This window comes from Diorhabda sublineata, chromosome 4 (assembly GCF_026230105.1).
Source record: "Diorhabda sublineata isolate icDioSubl1.1 chromosome 4, icDioSubl1.1, whole genome shotgun sequence".
In the NCBI taxonomy this organism is placed as follows: Eukaryota; Metazoa; Arthropoda; class Insecta; order Coleoptera; family Chrysomelidae; genus Diorhabda; species Diorhabda sublineata.
In genome coordinates this window covers 38774112-38796951 of record NC_079477.1, presented here as the reverse complement: position 1 = coordinate 38796951, position 22840 = coordinate 38774112, and the positions used below count along the sequence as shown (strand labels likewise).

General features: G+C 30.7%; 3 protein-coding genes across 8 annotated transcripts; 1 reads left to right on the top strand and 2 right to left on the bottom strand.

The window, feature by feature from the left end:
* Nucleotides 1-33: 33 nt before the first annotated feature.
* Nucleotides 34-3019, bottom strand: LOC130443448 (UMP-CMP kinase 2, mitochondrial-like). The gene is made up of 5 exons (XM_056778082.1): nucleotides 2726-3019; nucleotides 2398-2530; nucleotides 1712-1910; nucleotides 518-751; nucleotides 34-179 (listed from the first exon to the last, which is right to left on the bottom strand). Exons 1-5 carry the CDS (start codon nucleotides 2849-2851, stop codon nucleotides 56-58), a joined length of 816 nt encoding a protein of 271 aa, XP_056634060.1. The 5' UTR covers nucleotides 2852-3019; the 3' UTR covers nucleotides 34-55.
* Nucleotides 3020-3136: 117 nt separating this feature from the next.
* On the top strand, nucleotides 3137-19117 carry LOC130443449 (gem-associated protein 6-like). Of its 5 annotated transcripts, XM_056778085.1 has the most exons (4): nucleotides 3137-4023; nucleotides 7830-8061; nucleotides 11242-11467; nucleotides 11527-12216. In XM_056778085.1, exon 1 carries the CDS (start codon nucleotides 3360-3362, stop codon nucleotides 3837-3839), a length of 480 nt encoding a protein of 159 aa, XP_056634063.1. In that variant the 5' UTR covers nucleotides 3137-3359; the 3' UTR covers nucleotides 3840-4023; nucleotides 7830-8061; nucleotides 11242-11467; nucleotides 11527-12216. The 5 variants fall into 5 exon arrangements, with proteins under 5 accessions (XP_056634063.1, XP_056634061.1, XP_056634065.1 ...); XM_056778083.1 differs by lacking the exon at nucleotides 7830-8061; XM_056778087.1 differs by lacking the exons at nucleotides 11242-11467; nucleotides 11527-12216 and adding an exon at nucleotides 11120-11228.
* Nucleotides 4768-21532, bottom strand: LOC130443446 (armadillo repeat-containing protein 2). Of its 2 annotated transcripts, none has more exons than XM_056778077.1 (14): nucleotides 20470-21532; nucleotides 19642-19780; nucleotides 18770-19050; nucleotides 18148-18378; nucleotides 16088-16335; nucleotides 15574-15676; nucleotides 14153-14325; nucleotides 13023-13219; nucleotides 12245-12413; nucleotides 10946-11083; nucleotides 10112-10346; nucleotides 8661-8807; nucleotides 7224-7484; nucleotides 4768-7137 (listed from the first exon to the last, which is right to left on the bottom strand). In XM_056778077.1, the coding sequence occupies exons 1-14, from the start codon at nucleotides 20606-20608 to the stop codon at nucleotides 6911-6913; spliced, it is 2688 nt and encodes an 895-aa protein (XP_056634055.1). In that variant the 5' UTR covers nucleotides 20609-21532; the 3' UTR covers nucleotides 4768-6910. The 2 variants fall into 2 exon arrangements, with proteins under 2 accessions (XP_056634055.1, XP_056634053.1); XM_056778075.1 differs by having other exon boundaries at nucleotides 18106-18378; nucleotides 20470-21531.
* Between the last annotated feature and the right edge of the window lie 1308 nt (nucleotides 21533-22840).

Here is a 22840-nt window from a genome sequence, read left to right as displayed (position 1 = left end):
AGCAAAATAATTTTTTACTAAGAATAGTGTAGGAGATGAGAAAAAAATATCTTTATTATTCAGTACATAATAAATGCTTGACGCTTTTTAAGATTTCGGAACACTCAGATTCAATAGTGTGATTTCCATCGATGAAAATCACTTCTGGGTCACACATATTCCTGTACGCCAAAATAACACTGAAACAAAAAATACTGAATAAATGTACAGCTGAAAATTTTGGACAAACTAAATAGAGAGAGATAAATGCTTTATTATCAAAAAATTGTTATAATTTATCCATCTAATAGTGTATGCAAAAATCTCTAAGGTCACTGACTAGTTGTTTACGCAATGAACGTCTTTCACGTGGTATTATTGAAAAAGGAAGGAATGCATTGACTATGTGGTTTTTACCCAGAATACGCAGTAAAAAAAAACATTTTGGAAAAAAATTTGACTTGGAGGTTATTAAAATGACCGATTCTTTTCGTGCCTGAAATGTGTTAATATTATTTGATATATACATCTTACTCACTTGTTTCTAAATTCCTCAGAAGAACTGAGCAAGTCTTCTTGTGGAGTAAACTCCTTTCTTCTAGAGATTCGCTGTAATCTAACATTTTCATTAACATCCAAGAAAATTACTATGTCTGGTTTGAATAAATCTTCTGGCCAACAATACATTTTATCACCTTGTGGAGGCATTGAAAAATCTGGATTGTCATTAACTGCTTGAGCTATACCAAAAGCTGCTGTGGAATGCCAATATCTATAAAATGTTTAGTTTATAATTTTACCATCTCTGAACAACATGATATATAATAAGAGAGGCAAAAATAAAATTTTCCATTAAAATCGTAACAAGTTCAATATCTTGATGCAATGTAAGTGAAATTCAATGAAGATCTGTTGTGACTAAAGCATTCGAATAGCAGTAAACATTCTGGACAATTATTTATTAAATCTAATACAGGGTGAATAAATAAAATAATAATTCATTATTTTCTCGTTTTATTCAAATGAATTTTATGTGAGTATAAAAAAGTATTACCAATATATTTCTTTTTTCATCAATTATTCCTTATACCTACAATTAATTGTATAGATATTTTGATTTTTTTGATTGTGTATATTTTTTTATTATATATATAAATCTAATCAGTTGAAAATTGATTGTGAGTTGTGTGTGTATGCACACCATGTTAAAGTAACAAATTAGCAAACAAAATATGCCATCAGGCCTGTATTCGTAGCTATTTTCGTTTCGAAGTATGCAAAATGGCTGCCGCAGCTCAATGTCGCGTCGCGGGACACGAGTAACAAAATGATTTTTGGATAACAAATTATGGCCCCAGTCAGTGAAACCACTTTGTTTCAAAAGAAAAATAAAAAACTGGGAGAATTATCTCTGATAACTTCCAATATACAAAGGGATTGGAAGAATTTTTTAACGGAGAGGGTTTAAATAGCTCATTTAAAATATGGACAGCCCGAAAAATCAGGTATTCTCTCCTAATCATTAAGTGAAAATAAATACTGTGAAATTGTTAGAAAATGTATATGATACTTTGGATGCACATCACACAATGTAATTGTGAGTATCCGACATTTCACAAAATGCAAAAAAGTCTCCCTCAATTTCTGTTTGACACTTCGATAAAAACAATTTTTAATTAACTAATTACAGCCACTTCAAAAGAAACATAATAAAATACATCACAAAACTTACCTGTCCATCACTACCGGCCTGTTTTTTAGAATTTTCTGTACTTCTAAACCTGCAATATAATTTCCCAAAGAGTAATAGGCGGCATTTAACTTTTTATTTTTATCACATATGCTTCGAAGATGCTGTATACTTTTAGGAGGTGTTTGCCATTTCACACCATCAATTTTCTTAGCAAACTTGAAACCGACAGTAGATTTACCTACAAAAAATGTAATAACATAGAATATTCAATATTACAAGGTCTGACAATTAATTAATGAGAATAATGCTGAGCATTCTTGGTCTTCGATTATTTGGTGCTATTCAGTGTTAACTCTCGAGATTCGTTTGGTGGTCGTTAAGAAAACAAATTTCATCATACATAATGAAGCAATTGAGCTGTGTAGCATTACTTTCAGCGGGGGATTCTGGATTATATGATGAGACGGCATAGTCTATAGTACTAGAACTGGTCTCAGTTATTCTGGTTGGTGCCGTTATATGCATAACTATACCAAAAAAAATCAAAAACTGACTGGAGACATTCTTGACCAGAATACACACTGGAATAGACGATAGAAAATTAGAATACTTTCTCAAATATTCTATCATTGAACTGTGTTATTTCGGAAAAGTCGTTTATTTAAAACAATTTCTAGCAATTTAACCTAATGAATCATATGGAAATGATATATGACACATTTTACCTGAACCATCCAAACCTTCAAAGATAATTAAAGGATGTTGTTTAACTTCTCCACAAGCATCATTCTTCTCCTTTGAAATTTTAGCTGCTTCATAAATTTTTAACAATTCCTGAACTGCAGCAATTTCTTTGTTCTAAAATAGATAATAACATGATTGTTTTCAAATGAACATCTTTATTATTCAGTACAATAAGTATTTTGTAATTGATTCTCAGAAAGATTTCAAATCAAGAATATTGATGATTCAACACTATTCTGACTACCTCAAATATTCACTCAATATATATAGTAAACATTTTTAGTGTGATCTGTACAAAAAACTACTTACCTCAGGCAGTTCTAAAACGTTTAAAACAGATTCAACGTTGTGGTGAATAACTGGTACCGAAGCAGTCATTTTTATGAGTTGATTTGGTACAAATACTTTACGAAAACTTGATGACAATGTCACCATTAGAGGCGTACAAATAGAATGGGAAGTCGGTGAATCACAAATAGTAGAATATAAAAGTTAAGTGTGCTGCAATCATAGAGATATCACAGATATTGGTAATATCTCTATGGATGTAATACTCAAGAGGTTTGCTCTTGGTGGCTGCACTGACAGAACTAGTTCAGGAGGTGTACATTTAAGCGCTCTTTATAGCAGAACTAGAGTTAGTGTCGCTGTTCTTAGTAGCAGTGCAAGAGAACTAGTTCACTCAGTTCACTATACTGCTTGCACTGGGTCTAGAGTCAATACAGCCAGTGCAGTGCAATAAGTGTAATCTAGAAACGGTGGCTCTACATTTCGTCATCGGATGAATCTAAAATATATTAAGTAATAAAGCGTTTCCCATTATTGTTAATAGTACAAGGTACAATAGACAAAGCAATTATAATTCCAAAGTGTACAAAACGATTGGATTGACAGGAGTATTTATGTTAACCTCACTTTCAAATAGTGGCGAATGTTTTAAAATATGGATATCGAAGATTCAATATTCAATAATGATTCTATTTTTATGAGAAGTCTTCTTGGTAAAAAAGTACAAATAAATACCGTGAATGAAAAGAGTTATATTGGTGTAGTGTACGTTATAGATCCTATTTTCAAAACTGTTGTTCTTCATACAGATTGGAAAAGTGCAAATGAACATGAGACAGTTATTATTCTGCATCACGCTATAAAATCTTTGGAGAAACTATCTGATGAAGTTGAAGAAAGCTATTTACTAGAACCAATTATATCAGTGCCCCAAAGTGTTAACAAGAAGACTGTAGTGAAAAAATGGTTGAAAAAGATGATGATAGATGTAAAAGAAAGTGGAGATTATTTGAAAATAGATGATCATTTATTAATTGTTCCACCATATGGACCTGAAAATTGCATTTGTAATAATACTATTATTTTAGAAAAAATTCAAAAAATATTGCAATCACTGCCGGAAATAAAAGTTTAAGTGATAGTGGTATTTGTGAATCATCATAAATCTCATGAACTGTAACTTTATATTACAAGAAAGCTAGAAATGTATGAAACTAACTAACTATGTACAGAAAATAATATTGAATTTTATAATTGGTGATATACTTCCATAAACAAACAAAATAACTTTTAACTTTGATCAATTTGTGCACTACTCTGTAAGTATCTCTATGGCAGTATTATTAATAAAATTAAAGAGCTCCACGAATTATAAATTAATTTGACTAAAAATCTTTATACTATTTGAAAAAAAGTGAAATATTATTTTTAAATGGTAACATGAGAAATCCTATGGCCGGTTTCCTCAGAAACACACCGCCTCTGAAATCTTTACACGCAGGATTGAGATTTTACTTTTCGGACTGTTAAAATGAAGATACATTAAAATATTGATTTTTTAAGAAAATATTTATTCTAGCTGAAATCACCGTAATGTGTGCTTTTAAAGGGATCTATAAATTGAAAATAATCACATCAAGCTTCAGTATGTCACAGTTAACATAATCTGTTTTTAAGTGCATTGACTATTATATACCCTTGTTGAGATTGTCATCACTGTTGTTCTGCCATGAACGGTCACACCTGCACAAATTAAACATCAAATCATTTCTAAATAGATCTATGATAGCAACAACATATAATAGATATTTTATATTGATATAAGAAGGTTTAAGTTTAGCTCGTATGAAAACGAGAGCCATTTTTCTCTCTTAATTTATTTGCGATTTATGTGTGAATATCCTGCAAACTGAATATTCTAAGAAGGGTGAATTAAAAAAAACTCGATATAGGGATATAAGTTATTGATATATTTTTTGTATAATATAAATATATAAATACAACTTTTATATAAAATATGAAAGAAGCAACAAAATAGAACAATAATATCAACAATGCTCCCACATGAATATCTTTAAAATTATAACAACTATTTTTTCCCAGGGGAAATTTGAATTAAAATGGAAACTTCTCACAAATGGTGATATTCCATCTTTACCACGTCAAAGTCATAAATGTAGCAAAAAAGATGACAAATAAGCAAAAGACAGCAAAACATTTGAGATAAAAATGATAATTTTCCTGTAAATCTCAAACAAATATTATATGTAAAATTACTTGTACGATTTTTATAAATTTTTTCGTACAAGGGTCTTGTGACACGGCCGGTATTATAGTGATATTTACATTGTTGTCAGATCTTTCCTTTTTCTGGAAAAATCATGAACTTTGTTATTTCTAATTGATTTTCGAAATCCTTAAGAAATACTTATTATTTTTCATCTCATGTTCCCTATACCACAATTTCGGAGTTTAACCTACATTTGCGTTATCTCTGCCGAAATTAAAATAATATATTTAGGTGGCTATGACTGCTACAATAACAAATTTGACGTTTTAATAAATTATTATTGTTGAACTTTATTAAAAGTAACAATAGATCGTTTATCTGAAAAATAACGAATTGATATTTTAATAGGCGTAGAAGTAAACAAGAAACATGTAATATCATTAATAATTTATATCCTAACCGAAATCCCATAACAAGATCTACTGTTAGTGAATAAGTAAAAAAGTTTAACGAAATTGGTTCAGTGAAAGATTTATCCAAATCAGGGCGTAGAAAAACTGAAAACAAATATTTAGATGTTTGTGTTCTGTTAGAGGACGATCCACACTTGAGTACTAGACAAGTATCCAGGAAACTTTTGCAAACATTCGCAATGAAAATTTTACGTGGTAATAAATTCCATCCATACCAAGTAAGGTTGGTTCAAGAGATGTCAGATGACGATTTTGATATACGTGAAGAGTTTGCAGCCCTAATAATGGAAAAACTTACTGACACTAGACCTTGTTACGAGATTTGTATTAGCACATAAATTATTAAATAATATTCAAATTAAACGAGTTTATTCAATCGTAGCCATCTAAATGTACAATATTCATTCAACTTTGGTGCAGATACTGTAAATGTAGCTATAACTTCGAAATAAATAATCAGTATTTCTTAAAGATTTCTAAAAACACAAAATATATAGGGTGACTCATTTGAAATAACAAAGTTCATTATATTTTTGGAAAAAGGAAAGATCTGACAACAATGTAAATACCACAATAATACCCGTAGTACCACAAGACCGTTGTGCACAAAAATTTATGAAAATTGTACCGTTTCCGAGATAATTGAGGCGTTCCATACATAAAACTCACTCTGTATACCTAATAGAAATTTATTTCATGTACAATAATACCCCGACTTACGATACCCCGTTTTTTCATTTTGATTGCCGCGCGAAACGGCTCTCTCGCTCCGCCCTCTCAGTGTTCAGTTTGCGACAGGTTTAAACAGGTGTTCCGCGTGGAATTCGACTTACACGGCAATCGCTCCGACCCACCTACCGCTTAAGTCCGGGGAATTACTGTATAGTAATTATTCATTTATTATAAAATCAGAATTGCTTAAATCCAACGTGATAAATAGCGAACATCATGACTAAACTATAAAATTTTAATCAGAATTCATCGTTACCAAATCAAATTCTTTTGGAAAATCCAGAATAACATTTCAATAATACGTAAATTGTGTTCAATTAAAGTTTAAATATATAGAAGACCGTAGTACCCCGAGGTATCTATGCGAAGGAATTAAAGTTTGTCTACCGCTAAGATAATTGCTTCAAATTGTTTGGTGACTGTAAAAAAGTAATCTTTTGGTCGCTCTTTAATATTCAATTAAAGGGCGAATAGTTCTCGTATAACTTTTGAAATTATCTTTATAAAATACACTTTCCGAAAGTTCTTTCCAAATCATACACTTAAACATATTCAAATTTTTTGAAATAGGATATAAACCATTTTAAAAGAATTACTTGCCAATTGATTTATCGAGATGATGCTAATATAAACTACACATAAATAGGACTAGTTGAATATCTTTGGTGTTATATTTTCTTAACAACTTATCAATGCCTACATCTGATTAGATAAGAACCCAATCTTTTTATGGAATTATCATTTTGGATTTGTGAAAATATTTCTTAACTTTTACCAAGCAGATAAACTAATATTAGTGCTAGAGTCTTTAGTTTTTAGATTTTCCACCGGAGATTTGTCTACGTGTGTTATTTGGTCAAATGTGTCTAAGAAAAATTCGATTTTTTCCAATAAGTTCGTTGCTACGTTTGCGAATTCTTCCCAGATTAAGTAATCTTGTGTAACGAAGACATTCATATCTTCCGTATGCTCTTCGATGCCGAATATCTTTTCTTCATCTAGAATCAGAAATACAAACCATTATTTGTTCGTTGAATGATATATTAATAATTATAGTTTCCTAGTTTCTTTTTGTAATACTTACCCAAGTGATCTGCTAACAAGACTAGTAATTTATGTATTTCCGAATCAGAAAAAAGCTCGTGTAGGTCAACTATGTCGATACAATAATTCCACAGCACTTGGCATATTAGATTTTCCAATGACCAATCGTTTCCACATTCCGTTGATAATATTTTGATCAGCTTAGCAACTCCTCCGCTGTCTTTGAATAAAGTTCTGGATCTGTTATCAGACATTAAGTTAACGAATACCCCTACAGTAGTTTTCAGTTGAGAACGAGCACCTAAAAACAGATGTTGTGACATTCATAATCAGCATAAATATCGTTTGGTGTTCTTATCACAACGTCGTTTAAAAATGGCAAGATTTGGTGAAGAATCTTGAAAGAACTAGAGAATATTATTCCGAAGAGTACAAAAGCGAATATGGAAATAGTTTAAGAAGGGAATCATTATGAGTTTATTGCACCTACTTCAAATCAAAAGCTTGTCCAAGTCATGAATGATGAGATTCTCAATATGGAGAGGCCCGATGGCGAAAATTATGAAGAATGCGTGTTGAAAACCACTACAGAACTTTATTAAGAAAAATACTATTGATGTTATGTCTATATTAAGTTAATTTGTAGATATTGATTCCAAAAAATATAACGAAAATATGCGAAATGAAGCAAGCTGCAGTATAAGACTGACAAGAAAAATCGATGTTTTGTTTCTTCGAGTAAGAAAAAGTATATAAACTAGTTAATTAACGGAACGAAGAAGAACATTGCTGTTCAGAAGTCCTCAGTCACATATTATCTTTGAAGCCATCATACGGGGCGGCCCATTAGTGTGTGGAAGTGCAATAACTTACTTAAGGTAAAATATACAAAAAAAATTTTAAACAAAAGCTGTTATATTTGCACAGATACACATTTCGAAAATAGTGAAAGGTAACTAAACTTGTTTGGTAAATACATTTGGTAAAGGATGGCTAAACTGTCTGAACAGAGTAGACGTTTCGTTTGGGGTTCGGGATGTTTTTTAGATAAGCATTAATTCAGGAGATTTCAATTAGCAATAACGTCATTTTTTTAAATGGAACATCCAGAATATTATTTCACCGTCTTATAAAACTATTTTATCCCTTCAACTTATGTCTGGTAATGTACACTCTAAAATTGACTTTTCAAGAAAATCGCATTTTTAGTTTATGATTTAAAAATGTTCACCAAGTAAACACTGAATGTGACGATTGAAAAACGAAAAAAAAAGTGTATTCATTGGAAAGTAACGTTATAGAAGAAACCTACTGTACAAATTCTATGATTGTACTTAGTATTAGTAGTTTCGACTGTGTTGAATCAATTAGTCAGTCTTCAGGTCTTTAATTAGAAAATTATATCTGTCCCTAGTGGATTTAACAAGGTATAAAATTTCAAGATTATTCATTTTATAAATTTGAAAATTATAGTTACCGCTGTCTAGTAATTCAATGAGGATTCCAAAAACTTCACTTTCTGTAATATATTTTCTGGTTATTTTAGATCTTGACAAGTTTCCTAAAATTCTCATTGTTTCAATTACACAATCTTTATTCCTCGATTTTGCGTACTCGGTTATAGCTAAAAAAAAAATGATCATATATATTCAATTTTTACAAAACATGTCCTATCAATGCATTCTGAGGATTGAATTTCTAAAGAAACTTTGATGTTAAATACCGTATCTTGAATGACTAGTAGTTCTTTCATTTCTGATATATGAATAAACTTTGGGACATCCACAGGCTTTAGTTTAGTTGCACTGCACGGCAAAGGACTTTTTCGAGAATTGAGAAAATGTTTCGTTCTCAAGCTTTTTACTATGAGGGAACTAAGCAATAAGATTTCAGGAATCAACAACGACCAGCAATTCTAAGATAATTACAGATAATGTTTCACTGACTTTTCTATCTCAAAATTTAAGAAATAGAATTTTGGGTAATTATGTAGATTAAGTTACACCCCTTAGATTTCGTTAAAATTTTAGTATGTTATGGAGAAAATTATACAGAAAAATTTTATGTATATATGTAGGGCGCAGAAATCATCCCTTGCCATAGTTTTTTAACTTTGAAGTTCCAGAAAAAGAAAAATAATTTATACATCATAGTTTAGCTTCGCATGTCTCCATTACCTAATGATGTCATCATGTATCATAAAATTTGCAGAGAATTTAGTCTAGTTTGTTTACACACGACTATCGTTAGTAAATCTATCAATATTCGTTTTTTTCATTCGTTTTTGACCATGAAATAGATAAAATTCTATGAATTTTTGTTTATTGCTGTTTATTGATTGATATTCTATCAATATTCTTAGTTAAAATTAGTGGTTAGGTTAGACGTGCGAAGTTGAACTATGATGTATAAATTATTTTTTTTTCTGGAACTTCAAAGTTGAAAAACTATGTGAAGGGATGATTTCCGCGCCCTACAAAATACATCAAATTTTTCAGCATAACTTTCTCTATAACATAATAAAATTTTAACGAAATCGGAGGGGTGTAACCTAATCTAGATAATTACCGAATTTTACTACATAAAAATTTTGAAAATTCACTTGTAATAATATACCTGGGCGACAAAGTTTGTGACCATTTTCTTGGGGGAATATGTGTATTACCCCTTATATTTTATAATTTTTTTCTCGCAATTGTCTTTTATTATCCACGTGAAAAAATTTACATCGTGACGTAAACAGCAGGTGTCTAGCAATGTCAGACGGAAACATTATTTACTTTTTGAATGTTATATGTGCTTATCAGATGATTCAGAGTTTTTAGACTATTTTTATACTGTTAAAAAAATTCGTTGCTATGAGATTTCGTTCTATTGTGATTTTTTTTCAAATTTCAATTGATTACGGATACGGATTTGTTGTCTTACCTTCGACTATATCAACTTGCTTGATATGAAAAATATCAGCTTCCAAATCACTGGTATAATAATAAGATAAGTTGTTCAAAGTACTCAGTATTGATAAAACCAGGTCTTCGTTTTTCTTAAATGGATTACTTATAAGAACTTTGAGGATTTCTTCAATTAGTTGATTTCCATATTTTTCATTCAGTTGTCTTCCGATTTCTGGATTTATAACCATATTCGCTATTACTCTAATAATCTACAATAAAAAATTTTTATAAGTTACGGGTAGTTCTTATTTTGAAGATTATTATTATATATAAAAAAAAAGAAATAGAAAGGCTATTTTTGCGATGATTTTGAACTAGCCGAGGTGCCGAATTAACATTAGCAGTTCATTTCATTAAATGAAGTGGATTATCACTGCCACACACTATCGGAATAATTTCAATTACAATTTTATGAATTATAGATGTAACTCTCAGATACTGTTGCAGACTTTCATATTCCATGCTTTTTTATTTCTCTCTCTGTCTTCTTCGTTGTTCTTCTTTGCTCTTCATACAGTTTTTTATCTTTACCTGTTCTGGTCTGTAACATTTTCTGTTTGGCTCGTTTCCTCTTCTAAATTTCTTCTAAACATTTGGCATCGAACCATTAGTCCCCTTTTACCTGCTTCATTTTCTGTGGTATTATTTTATTATCGCTTTCTATATGACTTTCTTTAAATGTTACAATTTTTTTATTTAAAAATCCTGTATCTCACTAAAGAGCCATTAATGTTAATAAAATCAAACATAAATGCTAAATATTTGAAAGATTATTTTTGTTACAATTGAAATATAAATCAAACTTTACCTTAATCATAACGTCTTCGCTATTACTACTAAGTTCATCAGAGGTTTCTAGTTTCATCGAACAGTTTTTCAGTGTACGCTCCAAATATATTTTCCACAGATTAACAAGACTTTCTATAGAGTTTTCTTCGTGGAAAAACTAGAAAAATCAAATAAAAATTATGTCATGTTGTAGCTATTGTGAAATAAAAAAACTTCATGAGTGATGGTGCTGAGCATGAATGGTGTCGAAAGTTTAAAGATGGCTAAAAATGGTGCATGATGAAAAGCGCTAAGGACGCAAATCTGTCGTTTCAGGTGAACTAGTTCAACGAATTGACAGAACGGATAAAGGAAATCGCAAATTCACCAATACTGCTTTGTCTACCTAATTTCTAGAAGCTTCAAGGTTTGTTTTGTACTCTATTGTTACAGAACGGTTAGGCTGCATTGGCGGCAACTTTCTCCCTTGAAGAGGGTATTGAAAAGCTTGTCCACAGATATGACAAAAGACTCAATCTCTTATGATTAAGTCGAATAGTAGGTAAGTAATGTTTTGGTAATGAAATTATTGTTTTATATGAACTCGTCTTTTATTTATAGCTTATAGGAGTTTGAAAAAAAGGACCCTGGTAGATATTATGGCGGTAAATTTCTCTCCAGATGGTATGGCGGATAATGTACCAAAACAATCCAAACTGTTCGAGAAGCCGTTGAATTGTTCTAGCAGTGTGTGGACGGACATTTCATGAATCAGAACAACTCCTGCGGTTAACTGTCTGCTTCGTTTGTTCTGAATGGATCCAAGCAATCACAATCAACAGTTGCAGTGATTGTGGTTCCGGGTTTCACAAACTTCACAAGCAACACACCTTATTGGTCCCAAAACACAATAGCCATGGTCTTTCTGTTGTTGAATGTTTATTGGAATTTCTTTGGTTTTTTTGGTGATTTTGAATGCATCCGTTGGTGTAATTGTCGTTTTGTTTCCGGTATGTCGTATTGAATCCACTTACTATGACCTTCAGCCTGTAGAAAACGAATCACACTTGGTGACAGCATCAATAATGACGGACATGTTTATGGCTGTAGCACAACGCCGACTGACGCCTGAATGTCGGAATGTGTAGTGCGAGAGCTTTGCCGTCGCCTACAGCGGATACCCGTGATTGGAGGTTGAAAAAAAAAACGGCTTCCCTAAATCACTAAATTTTTTTTCATAAAATAATCAAAATAATTGTTATTGTTTGATAGAAGGAAAAATGTAAAGTAAATATATCTTCCATTTAATTGTATTTTTATAATAATGAATTGTTTTTACCTGTACTCGGGTATTATCAATTTTAGAAACTATATTTCCCAAAGTATAAGTTAAGCGGATTATGATTTCCTCATTGCCTGGATATTTATCGAACAAATTAATCAGAACTTTATATATATTTCTATACTCGATAATAACGTCACAACAGCACTCGTTTGTAGAAATTATACTGCAAAATAGAAAACAATATTATCAAAATTTGATCATTAATATAATTTTCGAGAAAACACGTAGGAAGGGATTTCCTCAAAAAATTTCCAAAATAGAAACAATATCATTGATTTTAATATTTTAATAATTTCATTTCTTTTTAAATATATAGAAAATGTTAAATTAGTAAAAAAGTTTAACGAAACCGGTTCAGTAAAATATTTAGCCAAATCAGGGCACAGAGGAACTGCATCAACTCAAAATAAATCTTTAGATGTCTGTGTCCTGCTAGAAAATGAGCCACACTTGAGTACTAGACTTGATATTTAGCAAAAATCCTCAATGAAAATTTTTCGTGTTAATAAATTCCATCCATACAAAGTGGAAAAACATCCTTGTATTTGTAGCTTTAGGCTATTTCCTGTGGGGTCACTTACAAAACATCGTTTATAGAACAAAACCTGCCAATATTCCGGAATTGAAAAATAGGATTACCACAGAGATAAAAAGAATTGAGCTGTCGGGGATGTTGCAAAATGGTATGATAAATATCTATGAATCTATGAAAAAATTTGTTTATCTGAACCTATGATAAGGTTTAAGTTTAGGTAATTTATATATGCATTACCTCATTGTCCGAGATATGTTTGCAACTATATCCAGATCAGAAGCGAATATTTCGAGGGTCAGGCAAAGTTGAGGTATAGTCCCACATTCGATAAACGAATCATACATACGTTCTTCGGATACTAAATTTCTTAGAGCACCAGTTAGTTGATATAAAGCGTGATGCGATTGATCTGGTATAACGCTTTTCTCTTCTTTCTAAAACAAAAATACAAATTAGGAAGTATTTCTCATGTACCATAGATATAGGAACTATTGTTATATATAATAAAAGTTCAATTATCCGACTTTCTTTATACAGGGTGTGATAAAGTTCAATGCCTCCTTTGTCTTTTGAGATATCAATTTGAAAATTTCAGAGATTATAGCTATCATTAGTCATCACATTTTTGAATTATTCACAATCCAAATTGCTGTGTCATATCAAAGTTGTCACATTATATAATATGAACAAGAACACGAGAACAGAATGGTATAATAATAAGTAATAATAAGTTTAGCTGATAGATCTATCCAACTATCAACTATTAGAGACTTAGCTATTCGAAAACTGCATTGAAATGGAATAATTGTCCTAATTTTTTTCCTAAAATATAAGTAATGATAGAAACTCTAAAAAGACAAAAAGGTCGATTAACATCAAGATTTTCAGAGGAGATGTAATTCAATATTCGTCGAGGTATTAGATTGGAAAGTAGTTGTTTTCTCCTTTAAAGAACGGTAGAATATATTTTCGAAGTATTAAATTTGTGTGATTTAGATTTTAGTTTAGTAACATAATACATTATCCAAAAAAAGTAATATTATGTATCAAGTTCCATGTACTGATTGTGGCGCTGTCTATATAGGACAGACATATCAGTATTTAGAAAATAGGTCATAAATACGATAAAAAAAAATAGAATTTATTTTCATTCTGATATTCTTGAGGTAATCTATTATTATGGATGTGAGTAAAAAGTATTCAGTAGTCAAGTTCTCTCAGGATTGAAACCTTTTGTCATAAAAGGTAGAAAAATTTCATATAAAACTTCACAAGAATCGTTATAATCGACTTTTAATGAGGCAAGGCTTGTAATTACTATTATTTTCAATAATAAATATTCCATAAGTTTGTCAAAATTCACTTACTGTAACATTGATTATTTTCATGTGCAACACCATCAGCTGTAATATACCTAAGCTTAAAATTTTTTCCATTAACTTCTGATTCATTGTTAAGAATTTAACAGCTCCGTACCCATAAACACAAGCTTCTGCATCATCAAGCGGACTTGATCTTCCAAGAGCATCAAGAAACAGCTCTGAAAAACATAAGTATTACCAAATACGGAATATTTATTCATTATTTTTCCACAACTCTAAGTAAACCTTCAGTATTGATATCGTATATTTTTTTAATAATAAGCTTAACATTTTGCTATAGTTTTTAGGAAAAAACAATTTGGGTTTGTGTTACCAAGGCGAACAGGGCAATTTTTTAACTAATAAATTAATAGTTAACCGTTTAAATTAACCGTTTTAACCGTTCATCGAAGGTAAAAGCAATATCCCCTTTCTCTCTCGAGTTGATGAACTTACATCTTGTCCAATTTCATTTTATCACTGCGTTGGTCAAGGATGCTGGCAATTGTAGCACCTACTATTCGTAACCAGAATGCCGTAGAGTGAATATCTTTTATCAAATCAGTTATACATCCTGAATCCTGAGAAAAGACTCAAAGGAAAGTCGAGATGTCAATTTAATCAATATTTCAAATATTATTAAAAAAACTAATTTTGAAACAGAAGAGATTTAGAAACATAAACATATCAAAGGGTCTAAGAAATAAGAAATTGAAGAAATCCAGAAATATTTATATGGAATTTAAGTTGCTTTTTAAGCATGAGACTTTGAATACGCCAAGTTGTGAAAAGTTTATAATGTATTTAAATACATGACCACCTCGAGGGCGCAATGTGCTACAATATTAGTTCTTTTGAAAATTATAGAGGATCCTACAAGCAGTTGAAGTTAGTCAGATCACGGTGAAAAATACTATCGAGCATACAAAAATATCTTCAAAATTGGTTAGGTTATTATACCCTTAGACGTTTACACTAAAAAGAATATTAAAATTATTCGTAATAAAGGTCCTCGATAGCGCGAAATTAGTAAAAGAGTAAAACTTTAAGGAGTATAACACCATCTTTTTACGTAGACTGGAACAATACTGAGGGAATTGTCGACCCTTTATCTATGTGAACTGAACGTACATCAATTCTTTAATATTCTTCAAAAATTTCGTTGTGATAACAGGAACGAAACGCTACAAAAATCACTGTGGAAGGGACATTTATTAGCAATAGTTAATGCAAGTTGGAAAAATGGATAAAATATCTGATGATTTAGTAAATTATGAGTATGAAAACAGCGAAATTGATGATAGTTATTCAAATTAGAAATTAGATAAGTTTGAACGTGGTTAATTTCTATTCCAAATATTGTTAAAAGAAGTATCGAGAGTTTTTTTGGAAAAAATAATAAATTATGATATAATGAATCATATTACCTAACAAATTTTTTTGGAAGAACAGATGATCATTTTTATCAATTTTCGCAACTTTAAAAATTAATTTACAAACACCACTCAAGTTGTTTCCTGTTACTTTTATCTGAAATAAAATAAAATATTTATTATTATTCGACCGATTCTTTTCAAATTAGACATTAATATATAATGAATAATATATTTGTAAAGGATGGATTCTATATTATCTATTATAACAAATGAATAGAATAGAACATGTAGTATACCGTAGAAATAGTTTTTAATGATATAGCACAGCATTCTGGAACACCCTGTGAGATTGTAAATAATTTTAAAATGTGAAGACTAAGGATTGCTATGATCCCTCAAATTAATATAAGGAAGGACAAATGAGGCACTTTATCATACTTATCAATCACCATGGTGTGTTAGAATATTATGAGGCTCCACGACGTAATATGTCAAGAATCCACCCTTTTGCTCCGTCAAATAGCGAATTGTTTTATTGTTTAAAATCAATGACTTATTTACTTACAGCTAGAATAATCCTCGCGATAGAAATTAATATGTGTTCATTTCTTGACTCTACAAATCTGTACAAACATTTTAAAATTCTTATTTTTGTATTAGAAGCCACCTTTTGATTGATCATGTTTTCCATATCCATGCAATCGTATAACTCTCCCAATAACTTGATGATACGTTCTTCTCCACATTTTTTCTCGTTTTCAGAATTTAGTTCTAAGAGGACATCTTCAAAGGTTCTTTCTTTCTTATTATCCACTACAAAAAAATATATTGAGAAAGGAATGTCAACTTACAGTTTAATGCCGTTAGTATTAAAAATATAAAATAAATATGAACGATTAGACACAATTAGAGACATAAATGTATCAGTCTTCGACATGTAAGCAAAATTTGAATATATCTAATCATTTTTTGATTCCAAAGCTTTCGTAACATGATCTACTGGTAATCCTGGTGGTGATAATCTCACGAATATATGAAAATGTGATCCAAAAGGAGAGTTATGCTTATATTTATTAAAAAATATATTTATTCCATGAGGAACCTCTTCATCAATGAAATAACGAGCCGGATATATGGTACAGTAAACTCCCGATTATCCGAGGTAATTGGGACCGGGACATCTTCGGATACGGGAAAACTTGGATAATACGAAAGTTAAATTCAGTTATGGTAAAAAAGGCGAAAAAACCCGTGAAAGGTTACAAAAATGTTTTATTGGAAGCAAAAACTTATAATAATCACAATTACAGACCTGTAAGCATTTGGAAACAAATTATTTCTCAAAAAAGTCTTTGATCGTCTTCTTTGATAACCTTTTCCCTCATTTGGACAATGCAATGTAGCGCAACGTAGTTATTTCGTCCATATTGTCATCTTCACTGTCCTTAGCACCGGTTACCATATCGATGATTCTCTCGTCGGTAATCTCCATCTGAACATCTTGATTACATCTGTTTTCGCAGTTGATTAGTTGATTAGTTAGTTGATTAAAGTAACTCATTGGTTAGTTCGACTGGTTCAATCACGTTCTTGGGTTTTGCCGCTTTCTGCATGGTCCGTCTATGCCAAATAAATTTTTCCACGACTTTTGAACGGTGGTTGTTTTTACATCATCTCGCGCTGATGAAATCCGTTTAATGTAACTTGTTTTAAGGCATCTTTAACAGTCATTCCTTCGTCTTACTTCAAAATTAATATTTGGAAAAGCCTTAGCCGGTAGACCTCTTCATCCCTTCTAGAACCCCTTGGTCTAGAGGTTGTATAAGCGAGGTTACATTAGGGGGTAGAAACAACGAACTTCAGTGAAATAAGGGACACCAGAAAAACACCCGAATGTTTGCCAGTCATGGTAGGAGCGCCATCCTTAGTTGTGCTGCTAAGTATATTCCAGTCTATCAAATGTTTAAATGCAGAATAAATATCATTTGCTGTTGTAGATCTGTCAATGGAACGCAGTTCTTCAAGTATTTCAAAGTTACAGTTGATGCCTCGTATAAAAACAAAAAACAGCAAGTTGAGCTGTATCAACAGTATCAGCGCTTTCGTCAACAGCCAGTGATAAGTTTTTACATCCCTTAATTTTCTCCTTCAGTTGAAGAACCAAATTTTGAGATAAACCATTTATTCTTGAAGCAACAGTGTTTTTTGAGAGAGAAATATTTTGAATTATTGACTTTTGAGATGGAAATGAAACATCGGCAACTTTCAATTAATAGTCTTTAATAAAATCACCATCATTGAAAGGTTTTGATCTTTTCGCGATGTCTAATGCAATAATAAAACTTGATTTCAGGGTATCTTCGCTCTCTGTATTAGATTTGGTAAACATTGATTGTTGACCTTGAAGTTTCGATTTTAAAGATGACAATGTGAGATTCGGATAACCCGGACCTGACCGGAATATTATAGCTCGGTAACAAAATACTATAAAGATCGGAGATATAACGATATTTAAAAAAATCATCGTAACCAATTTATGAAACTCCTGAAAAGGATGACTAATAATAAAACTTTATCAATTACCCTTCAAATAATTGGAGTTATGTAATTGACTTGTAAAATAACCTGTGTTGAGAAACAGCGTTTGAGAGTTTTCAATAATTTGTTTATTGTCAAAAATTTTTTCCAAATTTTGTGGACCCAAAAGTAGACATTGTGAGAGATTTCTCTTATGTAAGGACGGTTTTCCGAACACACGATCAGAATCATTCGAATCCGTACGTTCTTGTGGTGAGCTGAATGCTTTACGACCTTCGTTTTTTTGAGACTCCGTTTGATATTCGTTTTCTTCCGGAACTGAAAATGAAAATAGAATTATTTTTGAACGAAACTAGTTCCTAATTATCATTTATTAAACTAAATTATATCCGGAAACATAACCAATAATTTCTTATTGATTAATATCGGTTGAAAACAAAACCTCGTCAGAAGCAAAAAAGGAGGAAACTATAAAATAGTTAAATATTGGTGCATATGAAATTCCAAGAATCCATTTTTACGGTTATGTCTTCTTTGTTTAAAACTATTTTAAAACGAAGGGATGAGGCCTAAAAAAATTATACCTTATACAGCGTAGTGCAGTTTACATTTGGTTCGTAGTGGTTAATAATATTTCGTGTCTTCTAAAGTTTTTCCAATATATTATTAAAATTATAACAAAAACAACAAAATCTCAATATTTACTCACGGTTGTCTAGTGAAGTATTCTTGAAGATTTTTCTTTTCGGTAATGGTTTACAACTATCCAAAGAAGGTAGTTTGATTTTATGCAAAGAATCCTTTACAGCAATATTAAATATTTGATCGTTTATTTCAGATACTGAGTTTGATCGCATATGATTGACGACCTTGTTTGGATTTTTTGGTGGAGTTATGAGCGTCCTGGATGTTATCAAGTTCGGAGTTAACAGGTTTGTGCTATCCGGAGGTGTCGTGGGTAGATCAGTTTCATTTTGTAAATACTGGAGACTGAAATTTTTTCAATAAATTTTCAAATATTTTCATTACAAGAACCGTTAAAACAATTCGATATAGATAGGAGCTGAAAATTGAAACGCGAGATCACCCGATTGCTTTTATTGTGATAGATCGCCTATATGTTAACTAATTATTTTTTTCCAGTCGCAAGAATAATGGAGGTGTTCCATATATTGCAAATTGCAAAAACTCTGGCTAAATACACATAATAATGGAAGTAAACTAAATGCTAAATGAACTAATCAAAATCACAAAAAAATTCAACGATGAAATACGAATGTGATTATATTATAGATTGAAAATATAACCATATCAAGAATGTATTCGATTAAATTTAATTTGAGAAAGTTCTTCCCAGTCCTCCTCTATAATTTAATTAAAAACAAATCAAATTATCACAAAGCTTTAAAAAACGAAATCAACCTTCAAATTTAACACATAGATTAAGGATATACATATATTGATATTTATTCAATTTATTCGGAGAAAAAAGGGAAAAAACGTAATTCAAATATAATACAATTATGCATTTAAACATCTCATTGAAGATACTAATATTTCAAGAAATAAATTTACACTTACCTGAACGAACTTGGAGGACGATTTGATTTAATTTTATTTCCGAAGAGCAACCTTTCTTTATCTCGTGGCGTATATGGTCTTTCAGTTTGTAGAGGTTTAATAGAAGGCTGAGCAAAATTTTTTTCGGCCATTTGAGATTCTGAAAAGTTAATACGTTAAATCATTGCGAAGCTCAACAGTAAAATGAAGGAATACAAAGAATTTAATGCGTTATGAGTAAGTGCGAAAAAAAAAACGGTTTCTTTAAATACAGGCGTTATATTTTCCAGATGAATACTGATGCAAAAGTGACAATTCGTTGTTCCAACATAGACGTGTTAATAATTATGTCAGCCAATCTGGTTGATAGATCAGAAAGATCACAAAAATGTTCGCATGGAAGTTCGTATTGGGAAAATCAGAGATTGATAAATAATGCTGAACTATATGAAGCCATGTGAATTGCTTTGAAAGCAGCACTTACAGTATTTCACGCATCCACGGTTTGATGGATATTTGAAAAAAGAATTGTCATAATTCACTCCATTATTATTATTACATTACATTCACTATTAAATCAAGAAATTACTGTAAATTTCTTAACTTTTTACTCTTTACAAATTTTTATATGCTTTTCTTGATAATTCGTCTAGATTTCAGGTCACTTTTAATAGCAAATTTAATATCCATTTTTTGAAACTGACTTTCAATCAAAATAGCCTTAAAATGAAGACGATTTATTCGAAGAAATTAATGTATATAATTCTGGATAATTTATATCTTTCCATCTGTTAATAATTTTGTTAATTATTATGAATAAATTAGTTTCATACAAATTAATCACCTCACCTCTAATAGCAACTCTAGCTTCGTTGATGATTTCAGCACTGGTCTTTCTCTGGGGAGGCTCATAAAATGGAGAAGAAACCTTGCTTGACCCTTGAAATTTCATAATATCTTTCTCATTTCTCCCGATTTTCCATTCCATGGTTTTAATCACTTGTCAATTAAACAGCAGTTTGAGAAAATCACTGTCATATTTTTCTTTGTACCGAATTACGTTCTAAATAAATATAAATATGGATCGAAAAATGTGTTTCTCCTGGAACACACCAGTCTACTAGTGAGAATGAGGATAACAATAAAAATATTGATTATTTCGGAGAAAGCGCCTAGTATGCATACAAACAAGATCGATAGTCCAGAATATGGGGAAAAAATAATGTATTCAAATTTTAATTTGAGTCATTGACATTTATTTCGCTATATGTAAATTATTATTACAATTTTACTAATTATAGCTAATATAATTATTTCAAAATTTTTTTAATTTGCTTTTGATAAGATCTAATTTCTTGAGTTTTGTCCTGAAAAATATTTTGATTCTAAGATGCGAGGTAAAATATAAGAACATTGAATGATATCAATGCAAAGTTGCATGAAATATTATCCCGAAAGTTTACAATCCCAAGGAATTATGTGTGAATGGTTTTCTACTTTGAAAAGTCACCATCTTCGTATGTAAGATTGCTAACGAAGAAAATATTTCAAATTCAACACATGCAATATTTTGCATTATAGATAAAAAATGAAAAAAGCGATCTACAAAATAAGTTCAATGATTGTTGATGCAAATGATTAAAACCTCACTCGCATTAAAAGTTTAAACGAATGTTTGCATATATTTCCTAACGTAATTTGAGTGAATGTTTCCAACCATATGTTACACGATGAGATTAGAAGATTATACATACAGTCGAAACAATGGACATTCGCCAGAAAAACTTTTTCCAAGAAGACCAATAAGGTCTTGGTCACATTGCTTTGGAATTCCAAAGGGGTAAGCTAACAGGAATAGGTCCGACTGTATTGGTAAATACCCTGAATAAAAAACGAATTATTGACAAACTGAATATTTTGAACTTTATCCTCGTAGCATCATCTAATAATAATAATAATTAAGCTTTTACAAGGTCATTTGTTCGATCTTTGTTCATACTGATTACACTGTTTATACCACCACTGCACTAGCACTCACAATTACACTGTCTGACTCGCGTTTCGATAACCAAGTTATCGTATTAATGAATTATTTAAAATGTTTGATGTATAAATTGTAACTAATGGAATTACTAAAAAAGGCAAAGATTGTGGTTTTAAGACTTATAGAAATAGATCAAGAGTGTGGAGTTTTAATTGAAAACATTTTAATACGACTCAAGCATTATAACCCATCATAAACGGAATACATGTTAAATAGTGGAATTGAGTTTGGTGATAGAAGCGAGGGAAATCTATGAATCAGTTCATGTTATATCGTCCCCCTAATATGTTTTTTGTCCTCCCTATATTGTAACCCAAGTATTTTTAATGACGTTAGTATCAATAACCAAAAATGTATCGATTGCCCTTGACGACGGGTCGTGGTCAAGTTACTACCCTTGCCATATAAAACGTGTACCCTATTTACTTAAAAATCACCCTATATTCATTAAGTTTCAACTATAAACATAGAAAATACCTTCAGTTTTTCATTAACAACTCAACAATGATTCTTATTAAAAATCTTTATTTTCAAAATATACTCAATATTAAAAAAAAACGATTTATAACATTAACTTCCATAACAGTTTATAAATTTGAACCAAAGACATAAAATTTCTCATATATATATTAGCTGTACCTTGTACAAGAAATTTTGTTTCGATATTCCATATCTTTTGAACTTAATTTATTAAAAAGTTTTGTTCTCAGTTATATTTAATTCTAACGAAGATCATATGAACATTGCATACTAAACAATTATGTTACAATAAGTTTAATCATTATAATTATTATCAAAACAATAAAACACTGAAAACTTCAATTCACGCGCGTTCAATTCATCAATGTGAGTGAATGATTGATACTTAATAATTCAAACAATTGGTTAGTAGGTTAATATCTCTGCCCTAAATTTTATACCTCAGGGCCGACTTCAGAAGAGATAGATAGAAGTAATAAGATTGATAAAAATGATTTATAATAAAAAATAAGATAGCTCTTCAGAATGATGTTCATATATTTAGTAAAAACTACGTGGTGCGGTCCATGAGTTCTGAGCCTAGCATAGAAAGAAAGGTTATAAATTGAAAAAAAAACTGTCATTATTTTTCAATGTAGGTATTCTTCCTTCATTTCCACACACTTTTCAGAACGTCTGACTAAAGCTTCTATGTAA